This window comes from Hyla sarda, chromosome 7, assembly GCF_029499605.1.
Source record: "Hyla sarda isolate aHylSar1 chromosome 7, aHylSar1.hap1, whole genome shotgun sequence".
Lineage (NCBI taxonomy): Eukaryota > Metazoa > Chordata > Amphibia > Anura > Hylidae > Hyla > Hyla sarda.
Window position 1 is genome coordinate 32,419,155 of NC_079195.1, and position 23,887 is coordinate 32,443,041.

A 23,887-nucleotide genomic window follows, 5' to 3' on the forward strand; every position below is an offset into this window, starting at 1 on the left:
AAAAAAGAGACGGTTTGATGGCTGTTCTCGACGGGGCGAAACGGCAGTGTGAAAGAAGCCTACGTCTTGTAGGGAATTTGGAGCTCTGTATCTGAAAAACAAAGCTCTGGTCACTATAAAGATAGATTAGGAAGCTACTTTAGGTGTGGAGAAAAATATGTAGATTGACTCAAACTTGATGTTTTAATAAATCTTATGGAAGGCATGGAACTAAAACCTACTGCTTCCAAAATTACAATTATATTATACTATAACATCAAGAGAGCCATTTATCACTTCTCAAGCGTATTACCGCTGTGGAACTGTATGATCCGAAGGATGTTTGCTGCTCAGATAACCAGAGAGCTATCTGAGACATGTAGCTGAGGTCCTCCAGGGGTGGAGATGGTCCTGTGGACATGGCCAATAATACATAGGAAGTGATCTCTATATCTCCAGATGCAGCTTGTGGGGAGAATATGTATGATGTTGGCTTGTTTGGTTTGTTCGGACGTTCCCAATGAATGGTGCCCCCTGCAAGGTATGAGAAAGACAAAACGTGCATGCGTGTTATAAATAGAACTTCAATACGTTACATCCATCAAAATAAACCCCATCTGTCTAGTTAAAAAGAGCAGAAAAAAAAAATATGAAAAGAGATGTATCGGATTAAAATGTCTGCTTCTTTTGTAGAAACAGCAATAAACCTGTCCATAATAAGGGCTGTGCCTCATATTGTAGTTCAACACCATTAAAGAACATGAGGTGGAGCCACAATACCATACAAAAGCTTTTTTGGGAAAAGAGAAGCCTCGTGTTTCTAATCCTGCACAACTACTTGGTAAACTATGGTAAAATTCTCTTAAAGGGGTACTCCACTGCCCCTAAATGTTCTGAACGCTGAGTGCGGGCTGCAGGGGTCGTGACACAACAATCCCTGCAGCCCACACCAAGCGTTTGGAACAAAATGTTCCGAATGCTGGGGCAGTGGAGTACACCTTTACGCCAGTACCCAATAAGCTGGTGCTCGTTCACAACATTAAGGTCTTGGTTACTGAGACCAAAAAGTCCAAAAACATCACTGGCCAGAAGAACTACACTGTGCTACTACCAACGTTATTCTTGGATTTTAGTTCATAGTGAGTGGCATGGGGGGGGGGGGGGGTGTTAAGGACTAAAAGGGCATTTGCCCCAGGTGCAGGACATCAGAGGACCGACAAAAAAGTCACTTTGCATGAAGAATTTAGAGAATTTAGATATAAAGCTGGTCAATAGACGCCATCCGTACCTTCTTCGATCTGCAGTTCCTTCAGCTTGGTAAATGTTGCGTTGCTCCTCTCCTCATTTCCAGCCACTCGGAAGACATATAACAGCAAAGCCAAATTGTAGACACTTTGTTCTCTCCTAGAGGCGCCGTCCAGGAAGTTCATGGCTTCACGGAGCAGTGTGGGCTGAGCATTAAAGTAAAAACTTCATAAGTATCATGATAGAAATTACTCTACAAATGTGTAATAAAATCATCAAAACTATTAGTAAGAACACAAACTCCTACAAGATATTAAAGGGGTACATCGGTAGAATTTTTTTTTCAAACCAACTGGTGCCAGAAAGTTCAACAGATTTGTAAATTACTTCTATTAAAAAATCTTAATCCTTCCAGTACTTAACAGCTGCTGTATGCTCCAGAGGAGGTTGCATTTCTTTCTGGAGTTCTTTTCTGTCTGACCACTTGCTCTCTGCTGACATCTCTGCATATATCAGGAATTGTCAAGAGCAGAGAGGTTTGCTGTGGGGATTTGCTTGTACTCTGGACAATTCCTGATATGGACAGAGGTGTCAGCAGAGAGCACTGTGGTCAGACTGGAAAGAAATCCAGAAAGAAACACAACTTCCTGTGGAGCATACAGCAGCTGATAAGTACTGGAAGGATTAATATTTTTAAATAGAAGTAGTTTACAAATCTGTTTAAATTTCTGGTACCAGTTGATTTGACAATTTTTCCCCCCCAATGGAGTACCCCTTTAAGCAGTCGACATGTACTGTATAGTGACAATTAAGTGCCATAATGATACTGCTATATGGTGCCTAATGTACAAGTGATAGGCAGATACTATTGAGCCTCTATGGATTATAAAGTGTACCTGTTGATTCAAAAGACTTTTAAAGCATGCATTGTTTTGTTATATTAACTCTTCAGACATGTTTAGGGTTCTTATTGTTATCCTTAAACCCCAGAAAGTCCCCTCATAGGTGCATAGCTATTTGTTACTCTTTTAAATTTAGAGGCCAAAGTCAGACTTTTTGTCAGCTGGGGGCTTTCCTTTCCAAGAATTGTTTGCCAAATGACAGAAAGAAACAGCACACTAAGGAAGGGGTTGCACTAAGTACTTAAATGCTGCTGCCAACAAGCTAAAGGGAGTGGAGAAGGGATAATTACATTACGGCACTGTGGATGAACAGCAGTAGGTACACTGGTATTTCAGAATGGAACAACTGTCCAGAAGTTTTTGGATGATAATATATGATAGGGAAGCCTTGTTTTACCTTTCAGGACCTGTATGGATCCATTGGAGGATTAAGACAGGTTCACAGACTGCAGATAAACACTGCTCTCACCCTCTCCCCCGCACATAGCAGCAACAATGTTATGTCCTGATCTGTTACTAGAGACAGATGTAGCCAAACGATAGACAGATGACAGCAGACGGAAAGAAAGACACCTAGTGGCCAAGACTTTGGAGTTTTTTTTTTCTGGGGTAAATAATCTTTTTTGGCAAATTAAATCATTTACAAATGCGTTAAGAATTGCATGGGGGGGGGGGATGTTTGAAACAGCAGAGATTAAAATAAATAGTTTGCGGTGGGTGACCACAAGGCGGTTGTCCTTTTTGCCTATGGCCTACTCTAACCTTTATAAAAGAATTGATATTTGATGTGTCGCATTCATATTAATTATTATTATAATTATTATTTTTTTATTAACTCATCACTTCTACATAGGAGCAATTTTATAGTAACTAACCTACATTTTTAATTATAAATCTGGAGACAAATTACAGTGTAAATCGGTGCAGATTTGTTGTTACAATGCTGTAATCTGTTGTTTCCTAATGCTCAGGTAGAAGCCAATAAACAGCTTCACATATGTAATGACTTACTGTGGCTGCATAAGAGGTCTGGAGCAGGTAGGCCGCCATTGCTGCGGTAAAGCTGACGTCATCTTCAGCACCGCCCTGAAACATAAGAAAGGATGAGCAAACAGTCTGGTTTACAAATATATAGCAATGTTATTGAGCTATACAATGTACAGAAATATATGATACAGTGCAATTCTGCATGTCCAGCGGGCAACAAAAATAGTCCCATAACTCAGGAGAAAATTGCCTGATAACTCTACACTTCATAACGATTAAAGGGGTACTCCAGTGGCAAACATTTTTTTTCTAAATCAACTAGTGCCAGAACATTAAAAAGATCTACATCTGTTTTAAAATCTTAGCCCTTCCAGTACTTATGAGCTGCTGTATACCCCAGAGGAAGTTGTGTAGTTGTTTTCAGTCTGACCACAGTGCTCTCTGCTGACACCTCTGTCTCTGTCAGGAACTGTCCGGAGCAGGAGAGGTTTTCTATGGGCATTTGCTCCTGCTCTGGACAGTTCCTGAAATGGACAGAGGTGTCAGCAGAGAGCACTGTGGTCAGACTGGAAAGAACTGCACAATTTACTCTGGAACATACAGCAGCTGATAAGTACTGGAAGGGTTAAGATTTTAAAATAGAAGTCATTTACAAATCTGTTTATCTTTCTGACACCAGTTGATTTATCTTGCATGTGAGGGATGGAATTAATAGATCTCATAGCTCACATATTTTTTTGAGTGTCACAGGTAGATACAGTGGCATGAAATATTAGGGGAGGTATACTGTAGACTGTTCTTTTTAGTACAAGGGGCCCTGTGCTGTCTGCACCCACCCATGAAAACATAGAACCATTTGTCTACATGTAAGATTAACCAGTAATAGAGAAAAATAAAGGCTGCAATGTTTATTTAAATTAAAATCAATTAACAATAAAAATAAATAATTAAATAATATATAAAATAATAATATAAAATGGGAGAATATCCCCATAGGAACTGCACAACTCCCGGGACGTGAGTCATTAGAGAGCAGTTAGACAGAAAACAACAACAACTCAACTTCAGAAGCTAATAACTATTGGAAGGATTAAGATTTTTTAATAGAAGTAATTTACAAATCTGTTTAACTTTCCGGAGCCAGTTGATATATATATATATATATATATATATATATATATATATAAAAAAGTTTTGGCCTGGAATACCCCTTTAAGAACTAACTGAAAAATCCCAATGACAAATGCCAAATAATTAAAGGGGTAGCAACATCCAACCATATATCATAGTTCATGTTTTCATGCGGCCCCCCTTTTGCATTTGTCCTGGGGGGTCCTTACATGACTATGATCACAGTTACATAGATCTCCCAGCTTCTTTATTGACCCCTTATCAGATCATAACGCATGCATTACCCAGACCTATAACATAGCGCAAACATTTTCTTTTTTTTTTTACCTTTAGTGCATTGTTAAAAAGAGTCCCTTTTGGTCTGTAGCCCCCGGTAGTCTTGTCCCTTAATCCTTCTAGATACACCAAGGCTTGGTTAGCTATTCTGTCTTCCACCATGGTGTATGGCTTAATGCGCTCGAAAGTTGCCAGTGTCAGGAGAGTCAACCTGGATACAAAGATGGAAACCAACCAGATTAAGAGAATAATTCCATACAAAATTAAATATTTCCAGATTGCTTGTAGCAGCCAATGTAAAAAAAATAAAAAAATAAAAAAAGATTTTCTCTCTTCTATGAACAAGATTGATATTTCAGATGGAGCACTCTTATTTTAAGAAGAATTTGACCTGTAATTCTATATATGGGGGTTAATTTGGTAAATTCTTGTGAATGCTTTAAAGTAACAGGGGTAGCTGATTTAGACATGTATCTGTGTCAATGAAGAACTCTGAGGGTCTATTCCCACGGCAGAATATCCACCTCAAATGAAAGCCCATAGACTTCTATGGGATTCCGCACTCCCATTCACACTTCTGAATTTCCGCTAGCGGAAATTCAGAAGTGTGAATGGGAGTGCGGAATCCCATAGAAGTCTATGGGCTTTCATTTGAGGCGGACTTCCACAAGCGGAAATTCAGAAGTGTGAATGGGAGTGCGGAATCCCATAGAAGTCTATGGGCTTTCATTTGAGGCGGACTTCCACAAGCGGAAATTCAGAAGTGTGAATGGGAGTGCGGAATCCCATAGAAGTCTATGGGATTTCATTTGAGGTGGAATTCCACAAGCGGAAATTCAGAAGTGTGAATTGGAGTGCGGAATCCCATAGAAGTCTATGGGCTTTCATTTGAGGTGGACTTCCACAAGCGGAAATTCAGAATTGTGAATGGGAGTGCGGAATCCCATAGAAGTCTATGGGCTTTCATTTGAGGCGGACTTCCACAAGCGGAAATTCAGAAGTGTGAATGGGAGTGCGGAATCCCATAGAAGTCTATGGGCTTTCATTTGAGGCGGACTTCCACAAGCGGAAATTCAGAAGTGTGAATGGGAGTGCGGAATCCCATAGAAGTCTATGGGCTTTCATTTAAGGCGGACTTCCACAAACGGAAATTCAGAAGTGTGAATTGGAGTGCGGAATCCCATAGAAGTCTATGGGCTTTCATTTGAGGCGGAATTCCACAAGCGGAAATTTTACCGTTTGAATAGACCCTAAGCAAAGCAAAATCTCTTTCCTGTTTTATGTTCTCACCATGAACTTCCATCTGATCGTCCGGGTCCAAAAGCGCTGAAACTTCCATCATAGTTTCTGTAGCGTAGCTGTCTCCTGTATCCTAGAATAAAGAGGAAGATTTGTCTTTTCCACAGAACTTAAAGAGGCATTCCAGGAAAAAACTTTTTATATAACTTTGTTTATATCAACTGGCTCAAGAAAGTTAAACAGATATGTAAATTACTTCTATTAAAAAAAATCTTAATCCTTCCAATAATTATCAGCTGCTGAAGTTGAGTTGTTCTTTTCTGTCTGGCAACAGTGCTCTCTGCTGACATCTCTGCTTGTCTTGGGAACTGCACAGAGTAGAAGAGGTTTTCTATGGGGATTCGCTTCTACTCTGGACAGATCCCGAGACAGGTGTCATCAGAGAGCACTTAGACAGAAAAGAACAACTCAACTTCAGCAGCTCATAAGTACTGAAAGGATTAAAAAAATAATAGAAGTAATTTACAAATCTGTTTAACTTTCTAGAGCCAGTTGATATATATATAATAGATGTTTTTTTTCCCTGGAATACCCCATTAATATTGAATGTAATAATTATCATAACCATGTATCATGTTTATCTCCCAGCGCATACACTGGACATGTTTAAAGGGCCCATTGAACCAGTGAAAGAGAGTCCTTTCGGCATATTGTATGGAGGGTCTTCATGGTGTATCTCTTTTTTTTACTGTACAAAATAACAGGTAGACAATGCTCTCCCATATAGATGCATTTAAAAAAAAAAAAACTATACAGCAAGGTAAATGCTCTTTGTCTGTACAATGGTAAAACCTTTGAAGGTTTACCTAAGGAAATGTCCCTGGCTTAAATGGGTACTCCGGTGGAAAAAAAAATGTTCAGATCAACTGGCTCCAGAAAGTTAAACAGATTTGTAAATTACTTCTATTAAAAAATCTTAATCTTTCCAGTACTTTTCGGCCACTGTATGCTTCAGAGGAAGTTATGTAGTTCTTTCCAGTCTGACCACAGTGCTCTCTGCTGCCACCTCTGTCCATGTCAGCAACTGTCCAGAGTAGGAACAAATCCCCATAGCAAACCTATCCTGCTCTGGACAGTTCCTGACACGGGCAGAGGTGGCAGCAGAGAGCAGACTGTAAAGAACTACACAACTTTCTGTGGAGAATACAGCAGCTGATAAGTACTGTAAGGTTTAAGATTTTTATATAGAAGTAATTTACAAATCTGTTTAACTCCCATGCACCAGTTGATTTGGAAAAAAAAATTCCACCGGTGTACCCCTTTTAACTTACTCACCCTTTATAAATATAATATTATATTATAATTTTGTTTTCATTTATAAATTGTGACTTTTGAAGATTGTGATCTAAGCTGTTATGTGTTTATACACTTTGTTTTACTCTTTATACTCTACATTCTATTAGATAATTGGCAAAAGGATTCATACTCCTTTTCAAGGGGTGGTCTATCTTTATCTTCAAGTTTCCTATACCAAGAGTACCGTTTAGTCAGCAATGATAAATCTAAACAAACGCCTCGCTGCATTCAGGTAGTAAGGTAGAAGGAGAAAAAGGCAGGAGGATGGTGCCTCGTATAATTCTGTGGGTAGGGTGAGTAGAGAAGTAAAAATATAGATTCGTCTGTCACCTTTAGACCCCCTTGCACATCACCCCTTAGAGGTGGGGTACTGAAATGGAATAGACATGCGGCCCTTCAGTGCGAATAACTGGTATCCTTGGCAGGAACCAGTCGGTAAATCCAGAGAAGAAGAAAAGATGCACTGGAGCTGCTTTGAATTCGTATTCGTGCTTGCACAAAATTGGCAGAATTCCAAAGTGAAGGTGAAGCATCAACAAGCTTATTGATATCAAAATTTAATAAAAGACAATGACGCGTTTCTGGGGTTAAATCCCCCTTCCTCAGATTGGCATGTTGCCAATCTGAGGATGGGGGATTTAACCCCAGAAACGCGTCATTGTCTTTTATTTTATTTTGATGGATCCAGCACCGTTCCAGTGCTTCTTTTCTTCTTCTCTGTGTCGCTGCATTCAATGACCTATAGAGCTCCAACCTGGGCCTGGTCATCACATTAGCTGAAGTGACTAAAGTTGTCTACACTCCCCAGTTGGGAATTTCAGAGCACGGTGCAACTACAAGTATTAGAAGTATCAACCTGGAGAAATGAATGAGCAGCCTACAACGCTTTGAAAAAGTTATACATAGATATATTACCATTCCCCATAAACTGCACGGCTCTGGATCTTATCTCCTCCGTCAGGCGACCGGTTACCTTCAGGTATTCAAGGACCAGAACTATTGGTATCAAAGTGGCGAGATTCTGTTCACCACATGCCTTGGGGTCATTGATCAGAGACTCTGGGTTGACCAACGCACGACCCAAAATGTCTCCTGTGAGGATAGAAAATCGAAATAAAAGAGTAAAATTTTTGAGTTTATTCTACTTCTACAAATGGAGGAAAAAATCCCGGCACACACAAGTATGTGCCGGGTTTTTTTCCTCCATTTGTCCTGCTACAGTCCACGTGCACCACAACAGATTTGAGTGCCGACCCTTTAGACGTTTTTAGTATTCTACTTCTACGACTGCATCCGACCAAGACTTTTTGTATTAACTGCTATGGTGTGCTATGTCTGCCTATATAATATGGTAGACATGTAGAATGGTAATAAAAAAATACATATATCTTTAATCTTAAATTCATCTGTCCTCACCTATTACAGTAACTTTCACTTTTACTGAATCTTCCACGGAGTTTTCGGGAGGTGAAATGCTGACGGGAATCACTTCAGTTGTATCTGAAATAAATAGATAGCATGGTAAATACCCATCGAGTTGTATGAAAGTTTAGATAGTAGGGGCCCAGCAGCTGGGGTAACCCCCTTAAAGGAGCCACTGGGGTTAAAGGAATTGTTCAGGTTGGTTGCTTAGCACCACACTTGCCCACAGGTCATGTGTGGTACAGCAACTCAGCCCCATATATCAGACACAAGCCACGGGCAGATGTGGTGCTGTTTTTGGGAAGAGTGGAGGCAGTACAGAATTTAACTGAACTTTAAATTACTTGTCAAACCCTGGTTAAAGTTTTTTTTACATAAAATACTTTTATATACAATAACATATATGGTTGTATTAAAGAGGTTATACAGGCTGATTTCTTTAAAAAAGAGCACCACACCTGTCCTCAGGTTGTTTGTGGTATTGCAACTTAGTTTTTATTGACGTGAACGGGGCCAAGTTGTAATACCACACACAACCTGAGGACAGGTGTGGTGCCGAATTAGGGAAAAATTTGCTGTGTTGTTCGATTTTGGGTAACCCTTTTAACCCCTTAGGGACACAGCCCATTTTGACCTTGTGGATACAGATAATTTTCATTTTTGCATTTTAGTTTTTTCCTCCTCGCCTTTTAAGAGGCATTCCATGTTCTCTTTATTCTGTAGGTCAATACGAATAAAACAACACCCAGTTTATATAGTTTTTCTATTATTGTACTACTGAGTAGTATGCTTAAAGGGGTACTCCGCAGCCCTATCATTCGGAACATTTTGTTCCGAATGCTTGGAGCAGGCGGCGGGGGTCGTGATGTCATGGCCACGCCCCTCGTGATGTCACAACATGCTCCCTCAATGCAAGTCCATGGGAGGTGACCCCCACGCCCCCTCCCATAGACTTGCATTGAGGGGGTGTGGTGTGACATCACGAGGGGCGTGGTTCTAAATAAATGCTGGGTGCTGCACAGAGATTGCGGGGGTCCCAGCTGCGGGAGCCCCATGATCAGACATCTTATCCCCTGTCCTTTGAATAGGGAATAAGATGTCTAGGGGCCTTTAAAGAATTGCCCTATTCTGATCTCTACAACTATTCTATTTTTCCATATAAAGGGATGTATGAGGGCTCATTTTTTTATCACTTCTTATTCATTTTCTTGTGATAAATGATGTGACCAAAAATCAGCAACTCTGGTGTCTGGTATTTCTTTATGTTGACGTTGTTTAACACCCAATTACGCACCCAGCGATACTTAATATGTTTATTATTTGTATTTCTTTGGGGGGAGGGGGGAGATTTGGGAAGAGAAGGGTGATATTTTAGTTTTGATTAATAAGGAGCCTCTTAAATAATTTTAACAAAATTTTTTATATTACTCTTTTTTAAGTTCCCATTGTGGACTATTATATGCAATTATTGGATTGACACTCACTCCCATGAAGCGAGTGCAGCTCTGTGCTCGTTCAAAGTCACTTAATGCTTAAGGGTGTACTGTACATTTACACCTGAGGTCTATACACACCCATCCCATAGAGGGGATTTTTTATTTTTGTTTTTTTTAGCAAAATTTGCAAAGAATTGCGCCTTTTTTTATAAATTCTGTGCATAAAATTAGTGCTGAAAAACTGCTTTGTCCTGCTGTTTTCTGCCGAATTCCCTTCAAGGAATGGCCTTCGAGGCCTTAGACAGTTTTAGTAAATCAGAGTCATTTTTGTCTTCTAATAGCCTTTTGTTATGATAAGTAACACACTCTTACCTTTTACACATACTAAGTTGCTCTTGGTTACTTCGTTGGGTACCCCTTCCGCCTTAAATAGAGACAAAAATAAAGTTAGCACTGTAGGGAGATGTTTATCAAACCTTGTGGAAAGGAACAGTGAAGAAGTTGCCCATAGCAACCATTTAACTTGTGAAAAAGAACAGTGGGGCAGTTGCCTATATCAACCAATCAGATTGCTTCATTAAAAAGGCCTCTGAATAATGAAAGCTGTAATCTGATTGGTTGCTATGGGCAATTTTTCCACTGTACCTCTGCACAGGGTTTGAAGGGCCCCATGGTGCCTCTGCCATATAAGAGGGAACATTAGTTATAATTGTATTGTATCAAAAAAATTCCCTTTTTCTTCTAAAGTGACATTAAAATAACAATAAATAGGTTTAAGACACAAGTTATTGGTATATCAAACATGAAGGACCTGAAGGGGCAGCATGCATGCCTCCTCCCTCTCCCATCTGTCCCAGACTTGATAAGTTGACACACAGTCCTTGTCTTTCGAGCACTGATTCCTGTACATCAATCAGTCAGGGCAAGGAGGAGTGGAGGAGGGAGGAGGCATGCATGTTGCAGCTTAGCACCACCTCTTTGACACTTGAGCTCTGAGCATGGCCTAGAGTCGACAGATTTATTTTAATATAGATTTTGATATTATTCATTAGAAATAAATTCACCTCTACAATCATGGTTCGTATGACGGTGTCTTTATAGTTGGGCTCATTGGGGTCAGCAGGACCATCACATGAATCTCCAATGTTAAATGCTTCGCCTGTTATACTGACGGACACCACACCTGCAACAATACATAGACATTGATAGGTTGAGTAGACTGAATTGTAGCACCCGAGCTGAACATATAAAAGCATTTAAAAATATTAGAACAAGATGCTACTATAATAATAAGAAACCCTTGTCCACATATCCTATTAGAAACATGTATGTCATAGCAAAACCTCTTCTCTTCTATTCAGGTTGCACTTTGAGGACTTAGTACAGCCATATATTATCTAGTTACCCAATCTTTTCAATGGGTGGCCTATAATCCCATATTCCACCAGAGGCAGCCATTGCAGGAACCATATGAAGCCATCTTCAGCTTGACCCCCATTCATTAGATTAGGGTAATACTAGTCATTGAAAGAGAACTATGCCTCTGCTCAACTAGCAACCACAAAGAGCTGGTGGCCAGAGGGTCCCTTTATAAAGAAACTATTGCAGAAGGGACATCTCCTTTAAAGCCCACAATCTTCCAGCTTTTCTGCTTATGTTACTATAAAAAAAACACTTTCTAATGGGTTCTGCATAGGGATGTTCGGAGATGGGAAGTTCTATCCACATCGATGTCCACTTAAATAAGGTTGGTTTGGATCCAGCCAATAACAAGGCTAAGCCAAGGGAAGGAGAAGTGTTGCCCTGGGTGCACAGAAGAAGACCTGCTGCAGACATGAAGACTCCTTTAACACCTGATAACACTGATAAGGGCTAAATGACTTCTATGTAAAAAGGTAAGAACATTAAAGGGGAACTCCACTCTTAGACATCTTATCCCCTATCCAAAGGGACCCCTGCAACCCCCACGATCTCCCTGCTGCACCCAGCATTTGTTTAGAGCATAGGGTGCAGTGGCGGAGACTCGTGACATCACGGCCCTGCCTCGCTCGTGAAGCCACCGCCATGCCCCCTCAATGCAAGTCTATGGGAGGGGGTGTGACGACCCCTCCCATAGACCTGCATTGAGGGGGCATGGCCATGATGTCACGAGCGGGGCATGACCGTGACATCACGAGCCTCCGCCCTGCATCTCCAGTCATCTGGCATGGAGCGAAGTTCGCTCCGTACACCGGACGTCTGGGGTGCCACAGCCCAGATTGCGGGGTCCACAGCGGCAGAATCCCCACAATCAGAAATCTTATCCCCTATCCCTTATCCCCTATCCATAAAAAATGTTATGTGAAAAAAAAAATTACATCATTACGAATATATAACACTATATTCTACATATTCACAAAATTTAAACAATAACAAAGAACACGGTCTCAAATGGCTGGAGGTGCTCTACCCCAAATGCGGTTGTGCATTTATACTGGGGGAGCAGATCCTGCCCTTGTAGTCCATTGCTAGGGGCGATCCCCAGCATAAAAATGCATACAATGGAGGATGCCTGCAGCGGACTACAGGTGCCATAATAGAATCCTACACCAGATAAACGGTGTGGATGTGTAACAATTAGAACAATACAATACAGAAATGTAGGTGCACTACTGTGGTAGATGTATACAGTGCCATTAGCTATCCCTCAACACTGATGTTAAAATTGAGACATTCGCCAGTATATCCTCCATATGTAATGCGCCTTGAACATTTTTCCAGGCAGCATTGAGGTAGCACCTGTGAGGCCATGCACCTATATTAGCCAACTCAGGTGGGGCTTGCAGTTTGCCTCCCTCCTCCCATTGTATGTGTGAGTCGACTTAATGCTGCCATAATTGCCCACTGGCCACTGTTTTGCTTATCACGCACAGGTAGGTTAGCGTTAGGTCCCGCGCCATTTGAGAAACCTTGGCATTGGTGTGCGGGCTCTGGTATGTCCTTCATCTAAGGATATACTGGTGAATGTCTCAATTTTAACATCAGTGTTGAGGGATAGCCAATGTCACTGTATACATCTACCACAGTAGTGCACCTAAATTCCTGTATTGTATTGTTCCGCACCGTCTATCTGGTGTAGGATTCTATTGTGGCACTTGTAGTCCGCTGCAGGCATCCTCCATTGTATGCATTTTTATGCTGGGGATCGCCCCTAGCAACAAACTACAAAGGCAGGATCTGCTCCGTCAGTATAAATGCACAACCGCATTTGGGGTAGAGCACCTCCAGCCATTTGAGACCACATTCTTTGTTGTTGTTTAAATTTTATACTTGGGTGTGTGTAAACTCCATATGTAATGCGCCTTGAACATTTTTCCAGGCAGCATTGAGGTAGCACCTGTGAGGCCATGCACCTATATTAGCCAACTCAGGTGGGGCTTGCAGTTTGCCTCCCTCCTCCCATTGTATGTGCGTTTAGCCACGCTGGAGGGTGTTTAGCCCCGCTGCCGTAATTCCCCACTGGCCCCTGTTTTGCTTATCATGTACAGGTAGGTTTAGCGCTAGGTCCCGCGCCATTTGAGAAACCTTGGTGTTGGTGTGCGGGCTCTGGTATGTCCTTCATATAAGGATATACTGGCGAATGTCTATATTTTAACATCAGTGTTGAGGGATAGCCAATGTCACTGTGTACATCTATCACAGTAGTGCACCTAAATTCCTGTATTGTAATATTCACGAAATTGTGATGTGCCGATATTCGCGATAAAAATTAGAATTATGAATATTCGTGCTAAACACTAGTTATCTGGAGAGATTACTGTTGGCCAAATAAACATTCAGCAGACTACTGTTGAAGGTGTATGGGCAGCTTAAGGGATAGGCATCATGTTTGCTCAGGTTAGCACTGTTGCCTTGCACCACTGGGCACCTAAAATTTTTTCCTACAATGGACAATATCTGCAAGGAGTTTGTATGTTCTCTTTCCACACATGCAAACATTTGAATTTGGAATTTAGATTGTGAGCCCCTATGGAGAGAGGGACCCAACTGGGTGATGATAAGCTTTCTGCACTGCAGTGGAATATGTTGGCGCTATATACAAGTAGGAATTTTTTGAGAAGTTTAGTTGACCTGATTCGAATAGGCATTAAAGGGGTCCTCCACTGGCCAGTGTTCAGAACTAAATGTTGTGAGCGCTGTTTTTACGCTCCAGGGGTTGGCCACGCCCCTAGTGATGCCATGACCACACCCCTTCAATGCAAGTCAATGGGAGGGGGCGTGACGGTAGTCACGCCCCCTCCCATAGACTTGCATTGAGAGGGCGTGACCATGACATCACGATGGGCGTGGCCGACTCCTGCAGCGTGAAAACAGTTTCGAAACATTTAGTTCTGAACGCTGGCCAGTGGAGGACTACTTTAAAGGTACCAATATGTATTAGGTAAAAAATTATTATTTCAACCAAAAATTATAATTTGTAATGTGAAATTTAACAATGAATGATAACTTAACCCTTTACTCAAAAATGCCCATCCATCCCCCAATATCTATCTGATATATATATATGGCGTCTAAACTCACCTACTGATTTAGCGTTCAAGCTAAAAGAGAATGTGGCTCTTTGTCCAGAGCAAATGCATTTGACGTTTTCCTCATCCATTGCTTCTACTGTGTAGTCATCAGAAGAGCTGATATTTGCCCGGACCTGCACAGACAGGAGATAAAGGAGTTTAAGAAGGGGGCTATGGAGTTGTCTGGAGTTTTAAAGAGTATCCAGCCACCATACCAATGTTGTAGTTACACTTTAAGTAAATCAGTTTTAACCAATTTATCATGAAAAGTAATGGAAACTATTATGTAAATAAATCAATAGTGGTCCACCATATAAGCGATCTGCCAAACTCCTGTATGTTGGAGGGTAAGTGGATCCTGTGCCTCATATGGCCCCTGGGTGCCTTAGAGGGGAACAAACCACTTAAATGGGCACAATCAGGTACAAAAACGTTTGATATGTTGTAAAGCATGTATAACCAATACATTTTGCAATTGCTTTCATTAGAACATTTTCAATATTTCATACTGAAAAATCCAGTCAAACAACTGCCCCCCCCCCCCCCCCGCCTGCTTGGACACATACTAGTCCTGCTGTGTCCAGGCATCATCACCTATGTCATGGACACACTTCCTTGATTGACAGCTGTGAGGGCAGGGCTCACAGCTGGAGGAAAAAGCCTCCCACTGTCAGCTTGTGTCCCACTACTGTCAGTGAGGACAAGGTGGGAGTTGTAGTTTTGCTAATGCTAGGGGAGATGTGAGCAGACAGCATAATGAGGAGGGGGGGGGGGGGGGCAGAGACCTGCACGGTGAGGCCACGCCCCCTCCCTTTGAGAGGATGTCAGACTAGTGGGATAAATTGAAAGTGTAATAAAAAATAAATAAAGGTGCTAGACACTTAAAAATTAGATGTACATGGTCAGGATTAGGTACTGAGTGATATATTAAAAAAATATATATTTTTGTTGGATCTGACAGGATCTGACTGCTTTAAATTGCAGTGCATAGACGCAGAGCCTGGGCAGTTATCTGGCTCTTTTCCCATGTTAAAACAAAGGCTCACTACACTAGACTATTCCCATAATCTTTGCTTCTCTTGTACCCAACACCTTGAGCACAAGCCCTTCCAGGTCCTCCTCCCCTCCAGCAATGACCATGAAGAGTAACGAACAGACAACAGACAGCAGATCCTCACCTTGGCACATTTGGGCAGGGTACTGGATAAAATAACTCTTGCGATCAGGATCTCTCCTCGGACAATGGAATAAGGAAGAGACTCGCTTACAAAGAACTCCTGGTAGGAGGTGAAGTTGGCCGGATACTTGGTCATTCCAAAACCAGCCGCAGAATTCAAACAGACCATGTCTCCTTTCCATTCAGTGATAGTGCCGGGCACCTCCATGGGCAGAGAGACGGAACCGCTTTCACTAGAAGAGATTACCAGGGTTACAAAATCTTTATACAATTACCCAAGTTTCATTGCAAAATAAGTGGATCTCCCACATTCCTTCACTAGTGGGTGAAATGAATTATGATATATTCCAATGTCTTAGCTATATACAGTTAAGGCAGAAGGCAAGGTTGGAAATTCGGGAGAACTCCACAAATTTCGTTTTAGCAGTGTAATGCTCACTGGGAGGCAGAATAATCATATACGGGCAGCAGTGATGAAATAATCAATATAATCAATATTTTATTTAGGACAACACATTTCTAGAGAAATGCTCCTCTTATTTGGTAATAAAATTGGTATATATTTTCTATATTTCGTGTGTTGATGCTATTTCAGTGTGTTCCCCTTTTCCCCTTTTTCTAATTTCATGTGCTTTGGTACACTGATCAGCACCCACAATAGAAATGTACAATTAGATTGAGACCCCTTTTCTTTGCATATTTCCAATATTTTATTTAGGACAACACATTTCTAGAGAAATGCTCCTCTTATCATCAGGTCCTTTACATTCCAAAGTACGAACACACACACACACACAATCATATATTTACATATATTTATATAGATATATCAGTAAGATGAATCGTACTGTTTTATATATGTGATCTTATTGTTATAGCTATATATAGGTGTTGATATATAAGTGTTTTATACTGTAAAAATAACTGATGAAAAGTGGAGCATTTCTCTAGAAATGCGCTGTCCTAAAAAAAAGAACATTTATTTGATCTCTTCTGCCTGTATTATTCTGCCAGACACAGAACCGTATGGGCTGTATCCAATGGCGTATTTACCACTAGGCCACTGGGGTCCGGACCTAGGGTGGAAGTTTAAGGGGTGGCAGAAATGTCACTCCAATACACCAATGCCTGCACTTTTGCTCAGAGTAAGAGGGAGGATATGATCTGCGTAGCAGTGAAAACAGCTTCCGAGCCAGCAGAGGGCGCCCTGTAACTGTAAGCCAAGTCCTGCCATCTCCTAAGCTGACAGTAGACACTGCTCTATGATTGTGCTGCGGTGCTCTGTCTCTGGGAGAGGCTGTGATGGATTTGGAGCAGGAGAAAGAGTCGGAGAATGAGGCAGCAATTTCACTTCTTCCCATTACACATCCCCCCCCCCCCCCCCCAGCCTAGGGCAGCAGAAAACCTTAAAGGGGTACTCCAGAGGAATGAAAAAAATGTTTTCAAATCAAGTGGTGCTAGGAATTTATACTTCTGTATAAAAATATTAACCCTTCCAGATTTTAGCAGCTGCTGTATTCTCCCGAGGAATTTGTGTAGTTCTTTCCAGTCTGACCAGAGTGCTCCCTGCTGCCACCTCTGTCCTCTGTCCAAGTCAGGAACTGTCCAGAGCACGAACAATTCCACATAGCAAACCTCTCCTGCTCTTAACAGTTCCTGACTTGGACAGAGGTGGCAGCAGGGAGCACTGTGGTCAGACTAGAAAAAAACTACACAACTTCCTCTGGAGCATACAGCAGCCGATAAGTACTGGAAGGAGTACAATTTTAATGTTTATATAGAAGTGATTTACAAATCTGCTTACCTTTCTGACACCATTTCATTAGAAAATAAAATCCCTCTGGAGTACCCCTTTAATACACCATTGGCTGTATTTATGGTAGCATCACAGCACAACTTCATTGAATGAAATAAGGTTGAGCTGCAATACCACAAACGACCTGTGCACACGATTGGCACTGTGGAAGCAGCAATGTTTTTTTTTTTTTTTTTTTTTATCATGCTCCTGGAAAATCTTTACTGATTTGCAATGACAGATTCAAGATGGCCGATCCTGCGGCTTATCGCACTCTCACCCTATTTCCGTCCGATTAAAGAACCACATTTCAGCAAAGTTGCTCCGCACACTTTCAACCACTCCGGGAGATGTGCTGGGAGGAGCTGAAAAATCTGCAGCAAATGATGCGGCGGGTCTGAATGCTGTGTGAAAGAATAATGATATTATATATAGGCATAGAATTGTCACCGGTCATTGTTAGTAATGGAGTCAACCTAATGTTTCAGCGGATGTTGTGTTACCTTCAGCGCTCATAAAGCTTGAATCAAATCCAGACGCACTATTAAGAAAAACAGGTCGCGGTTGAATAAAAGAGCTCCGCCCACACAGCGCAGGTCTCCTTAATGTTGTGTTCGTAATAAACAGCATGCCGACGCTCTGAAAGAGACAGAGTCACCGTTATATAAGGAACATTTTACTGGATGGTTTGAGAATCTATAGCAGGGTTTCCGCAACCAGGGTGCCTCAAGCTGTTGCAAAACTACAACTCCCATCATGCCCGGACAGCCTTTGGCTGTCCGGGCATGATGGGAGTTGTAGTTTTGCAAAAGCTGGAGGCACCCTGATTGGAAAACACTCATTCTATTATTTCAAAGATATGTGACCAGGCTGTATAATGAATTTAAAAAAGCCTGTACTTACCTTCCCTGCTCCCCCTCCTCCGCCGTTATCTCAGAGTCCAGTCACCGTCGCGCTTAAAGGGGTACTCCTGTGGAAAACTTTATTTTTTTAAATCAACTGGTGCCAGAAAGTTAAACAGATTAGTAAATTACTTCTATTAAAAAAAATCTTAATCCTTCCAATACATTTTATGGGCTGTATACTGCAGCGGAAAAGCTTTTCCTTTTGGATTTCTCTGATGTCACGATCACAGAGCTCTCTGCTGACCTAAACTGTCCATTTTAGGAACTGTCCAGAGCAGCTTATGTTTGCTATGGGGATTTTCTCCTGCTCTGGGCATATCCAAAAATGGATAGCAGAGGTCAGCAGAGAGCACTGTGGTCGTGACATCAGAGAAAAGCAAAAAGAAAAGCATGTAGTATATAGCCCCTAAAAAGTACTGGAAGGATTAAGATATTTTAATAGAAGTAATTTACAAATCTGTTTAACTTTCTGGCACCAGTTGATTAAAAAAAATTATAATAATTTCCACGGGAGTACCCCTTTAACTTTCAAGAACTGCAGACAATGGCCCTGATTTACTAAGAGTGTCGGGTTATTTTCAGAGTGTTTTTTTTTTCCCCGAAATTTTTTTCTCATAAGTATTTATCAATGTATCGAACATGTCGGGAAAATTCTGTCGCATGATATTAAATTCTGTCGCATGGGGGAAAAAAGGGTCGCATAGGAAAAATAAAGCACAAAGCAAATAAATGAAGCAAAGTAACTCTGCACCAAGATGAAACTTTACATTCATGGTCGTTAATGGGTTAAAGGGGTTGTCCAGGAAAAAACTTATATATATATATCTCAACTGGCTCCAGAGAGTTAAACAGATTTGTAAATTACTTCTATTAAAAAATCTTAATCCTTTCAGTACTTATGATCTGCTGAAGTTGAGTTGTTCTTTTCTGTCTTAGTGCTCTCTGATGACAGCTGTCTCGGGAACTGTCCAGAGTAGAAGCAAATCCCCATAGAAAAACTCTTCTACTCTGTGCAGTTCCCGAGACAAGCAGAGATGTCAGCAGAGAGCACTGTTGCTAGACAGAAAAGAACAAATCAACTTCAGCAGCTGATAATTATTGGAAGGATTAAGATTTTTTAATAGAAGTAATTTACAAATCGGTTTAACTTTCTGGAGCAAGAAAAAAAAGAAATTTTTTTTCCTGGAATACCCCTTTAACAAAAAAAAATAAATAAATAAAAAGTAAAAAGAGAAAAAAGGAAAGAAAAGCCAAGATTGAAAAAAAAAAAAAAAAAAGAAAAATTTCAAAGAAATAAATAAAAATGTTTATATAAAAAGCTACTAAGGGGAAAAAGTAACAGGATTAAAAAAAAAAAACAACAACTTTTTAACAGATTCCCCGCACCTCAAGGCAGTCGGGTTTTCAAGTTCAGCAATTCACAATTTTCTGATGGGTTTTTTAATTCAACTGTCGGGTTTTCAGGAAAATGTCGGGAACACGCCCCTAGTTATGCAAACCACGCCCCTTTAGTTAAAAAACATACTCCAAGTAATTGGAAAACTGTCGGGTTTCTACCAGTAAAATGTGTTGCATAAAGAGTTGCACAGGACGTGCGACACAAAAGAGTCGGGATCATTTTTTTTTTTTTAAAGCCGAGGAACGTGCTCTCGATTCACCCAAAGTGCAAGAAAAAGTGCAAACGTGTTACACAAAAAAAACGTGCACAAAGGATGCGGTCTATCGCAAGCCCTTCTCCGATAGGAGAGAGGCCCCCCAACAAACCTTACCCTTCGCCTCCGGACCAAAAGGTACCTGCGAGGTTTCAGGTTCGATGTCCCTTTTCGCCGAAGCTACTAGGGGACCACAAATGCTCCCGGCATCCCCCTTGGCGTTAGCCAGGATATCTGCCCGCAGAGCCGATAACGGTAGATACCCTGCCAAAGCAGGAGTACCCGGGGTGTTTGCAGGGAGGTGCGGAACCTAATGGCCACACACACCTCCCCTAGACCGCCAGGAGGGACACCCAGAAGGGCTACCGCATCCTGACAAATCCTGTGAACACACAACACGCAAAAAGTGACACAGTGAGACAAAAAAAGAAATAAATAAGTGAATGTGTGCAGATATACTGCCCGGACATCGGGCCGGATCTATAAAAATTTCTCTGATCCTAGCCAGAAGGCCGGGAATCAAGAGGTGAGTGCCACAAGGTGAAGAGATTATGGTGCCCGTGCTTCAACTCAGTGAGCCAGTATTCCCAGTGAGTTTCGGCACCTCGGGGTCACCACTCCCCGAGGCACAAAAGTACCTCGGCTCTAGACCCTCTCAGCCTCGTGGCGAGACCCGGAGGGAACAGGTCACATCGGGGCAGCCGTCGAGCTGATTCCTCAGAACCAGCCCCGGAAAGCCCTGGTACACCTGCATCCTCCATGCAGCACCCATCCCCACCAGCATGAAAACTGATAAGAACTAGTGTTGAGCGGCATAGGCCATATTCGAATTCGCGAATATTCGCGAATATATGGACGAATATTCGTCATATATTCGCGAATATTCGCGTTTTATTTTCGCATATGCAAAACTTCGCATATGCGAAAAATAGCATGTACAAATTTTCGCATATGCGAAACTTTGCACACCAGTTTCACACAGTGGTATTAGAGCCTTCTTTACACCACACAAGCTGGAAGCAGAGAGGGATGATCACTGTTATGTGTACTGTAAAAAAAAAAAGAATATTCGTAATTACGAATATATAGTGCTATATTTGCAAATATTCGCGAATTCGCGAATATGCGATATTCGCAAATAAAATTTGTATTGCGAATATTCGCGAGCAACACTAATAAGAACAGATACTACACTTGATCTTAGCCAAAAGGCCGAGAAGCGAATATTGTTTTTTATTTATTTTTTTCCATAGTACACATGACAGTGATCACCCCTCTCTGCTTCCAGCTTGTGTGGTGTAAAGAAGGCTCTAATACTACTGTGTGAGATTGGCGTACGAATTTTCGCATATGCTAATTTCCGCTTATGCAAATTTCCGCATATGCTAATTTTCTCATATGTAAATTTCCGCATATGCAAAAATAAACGCAAATATTACGAATATGCAAATTTAGCGAATATATGACGAATATTCGGCCATATATTCACGAAATATTGCGAATTCGAATATGGCCTATGCCGCTCAACACTAATAGCCACCATGTGAAATGGATTTTATTTTAAACTTGGGTATTTTTATTTTTTATTTTTTGGTTACTTTAGTGCAGTGGTCTTCAACCTGCGGACCTCCAGATGTTGCAAAACTACAACTCCCAGCATGCCCGGACAGCCAACGGCTGTCTGGGCATGCTGGGAATTGTAGTTTTGCAACATCTGGAGGTCCGCAGGTTGAAGACCACTGCATGCCCGTTGGCTGTGTTGTAGTTTTGCAACATCTGGAGGTCCGCAGGTTGGAGACCCCTGCTTTAGTGCTTACCTTTCCTGACCCTGTGTGGCCATGTCCAATGCTGACTCAACGGAGGGTGAAGGTCCCTCAGAGACAACTATGTCGCAGGATAGTATTGCGCAGCCTCGGAGGCGTTGCTGCTTTCCCAAAAAAAAATGTTTTATGTATTTTGACGCCTTTACATTTTCTGACATTGCTAAGTGTGTTTTCCATGTGCAAAATTTCTTGGCGGGGATTTGCGCCAAAAAAAAATAAACGGGATTTGTGCAAAAATTGCGCCAAATGATGAATTACTGACTAAAGTTAAAATCACACACACAACTGTGTTATTTTGAGAAAGTTGTAAAAATGACAGTGGAGAAGACGCGCCAAACTTTGGAACAAAAAGATACTGCGCCAAAGTATTGCACCAAAGTTACGTGAAAAAAACACATAAATCCTTTGATAAATACCCCCCCCCCCCATAACCTTTTCCATTTACCCTGATTTCTAAGTGAACATCTGTTTATTTTATACTTTAAATGTCTGATGATAAAAAAAAAAAAAAATTACAATACTTACACTCAACTCCTGGAAAGTATCTTCTTCATTTTGGAAGTCAACAGGTGACCAGTACAATCCATCTATCAGGACTTGTTTGTTAGCATCAATACAAGGAGGTTCAGGTGGAGCTACATTGTATCCTGCTATGTAGTATCCATTCAGACTATTGTATTGTAGAGATGAATAGACCTAAAAAAAAACATAAGGATCAATACAGTCACTTCCGTGTCCTGGATGTTTACCACATTAGGTGATTATCCTATTCTCTACACCTTATGCTGTTCTACTTCTTTATAATGCACCTGTATATGAAGAATTCATTGTAACTACCCAATGTTGCAGAATTTTTAAATATATATATATATATATATATATCTATCTATCTATATCTATCTATCTATCTATCTATATAGATAGAGATATATAGATATATATATATATATATATATATATATATATATATATATAGGATCCAACAATAACGCAGCACTCCAAAGAACGGTGAAAAAAGTGTTGATTTATTCCTGTCACATCAGTACAAGCAACGTTTCTGCTCCTATGGAGCCATTTCCAAGCTTGAAAATGGCTCCATAGGAGCAGAAACGTTGCTTGTACTGATGTGACAGGAATAAATCAACACTTTTTTCACCGTTCTTTGGAGTGCTGCGTTATTGTTGGATCCTATTTAAACTGAGGACTTTTGGTCAAGAAGTTTTTTGGACGCTGGCACCCACACATTGAGGCTGAGTAGTGCTGCAATACTTTTTTGACTTTTATATATATATATATATATATATATATATATATATATATATATATATTATATTTTTGTGTTTGTTCCTTGTATTGATTGATGGAGGGAACTTTTTTCCCTGTTTCTAATTGCAATTTTTGCAGAACTGTTTGTATATCTTGTTAAAACTTCAATAAATATTATTAATCAATTAAAAAATTTAAATTTAAAGGGGGTATTCCAGGAAAAAAAATGTTATAAAATGGTATATATATATATATATATCTCAACTGGCTCCAGAAAGTTAAACAGATTTGTAAATTACTTCTATTCAAAAATCTTAATCCTTCCAATAATTATCAGCTGCTGAAGTTGAGTTGTTCTTTTCTTTCTGGCAACAGTGCTCTCTGCTGACACCTCTGCTTTTCTCGGGAACTGCACAGAGTAGAAGAGGTTTGCTATGGAGATTTGCTTCTACTCTCAGGGACAGGAGTCATCAGAGAGCACTTAGACAGAAAAGAACAACTCAACTTCAGCAGCTCATAAGTACCGAAAGGATTAAGATTTTTTTAAATAGAAGTAATTTACAAATCTGTTTAACTTTCTGGAGCCAGTTGAGTTGATATGTATAAAAAAAATTATTTTCCTGGAATACCCCTTTTAAATTAAATTTTTAGTTTCTTTCTGTTCAGTTGATATATATATATATATATATATATATATATATATATATATATATGTGTGTGTGTGTGTTTTCCTTGGATAACCCCTT

The 23,887-nt window shown here is 40.7% G+C and overlaps 1 protein-coding gene and 1 pseudogene across 1 annotated transcript in view; both read right to left on the reverse strand.

Moving 5' to 3' along the window:
* Window positions 1-23,887, reverse strand: part of LOC130282229 (ovostatin-like) — a 63,988-nt gene that overhangs the window by 8,786 nt on the left and 31,315 nt on the right. Inside the window, exons 16-29 of the mRNA XM_056530248.1 lie at window positions 22,401-22,571; window positions 17,999-18,134; window positions 17,776-17,899; window positions 15,702-15,933; window positions 14,534-14,657; window positions 11,038-11,156; window positions 10,346-10,397; window positions 8,532-8,615; window positions 8,031-8,207; window positions 5,811-5,892; window positions 4,572-4,731; window positions 3,138-3,212; window positions 1,268-1,430; window positions 293-513 (exon numbers count right to left, since the gene is read on the reverse strand). Of these exons, the coding sequence (XP_056386223.1) occupies window positions 293-513; window positions 1,268-1,430; window positions 3,138-3,212; window positions 4,572-4,731; window positions 5,811-5,892; window positions 8,031-8,207; window positions 8,532-8,615; window positions 10,346-10,397; window positions 11,038-11,156; window positions 14,534-14,657; window positions 15,702-15,933; window positions 17,776-17,899; window positions 17,999-18,134; window positions 22,401-22,571 (1,920 nt within the window). The remainder of the gene's footprint in view (window positions 1-292; window positions 514-1,267; window positions 1,431-3,137; window positions 3,213-4,571; window positions 4,732-5,810; window positions 5,893-8,030; window positions 8,208-8,531; window positions 8,616-10,345; window positions 10,398-11,037; window positions 11,157-14,533; window positions 14,658-15,701; window positions 15,934-17,775; window positions 17,900-17,998; window positions 18,135-22,400; window positions 22,572-23,887) is intronic.
* Window positions 21,129-21,276, reverse strand: LOC130283714 (U2 spliceosomal RNA; annotated as a pseudogene).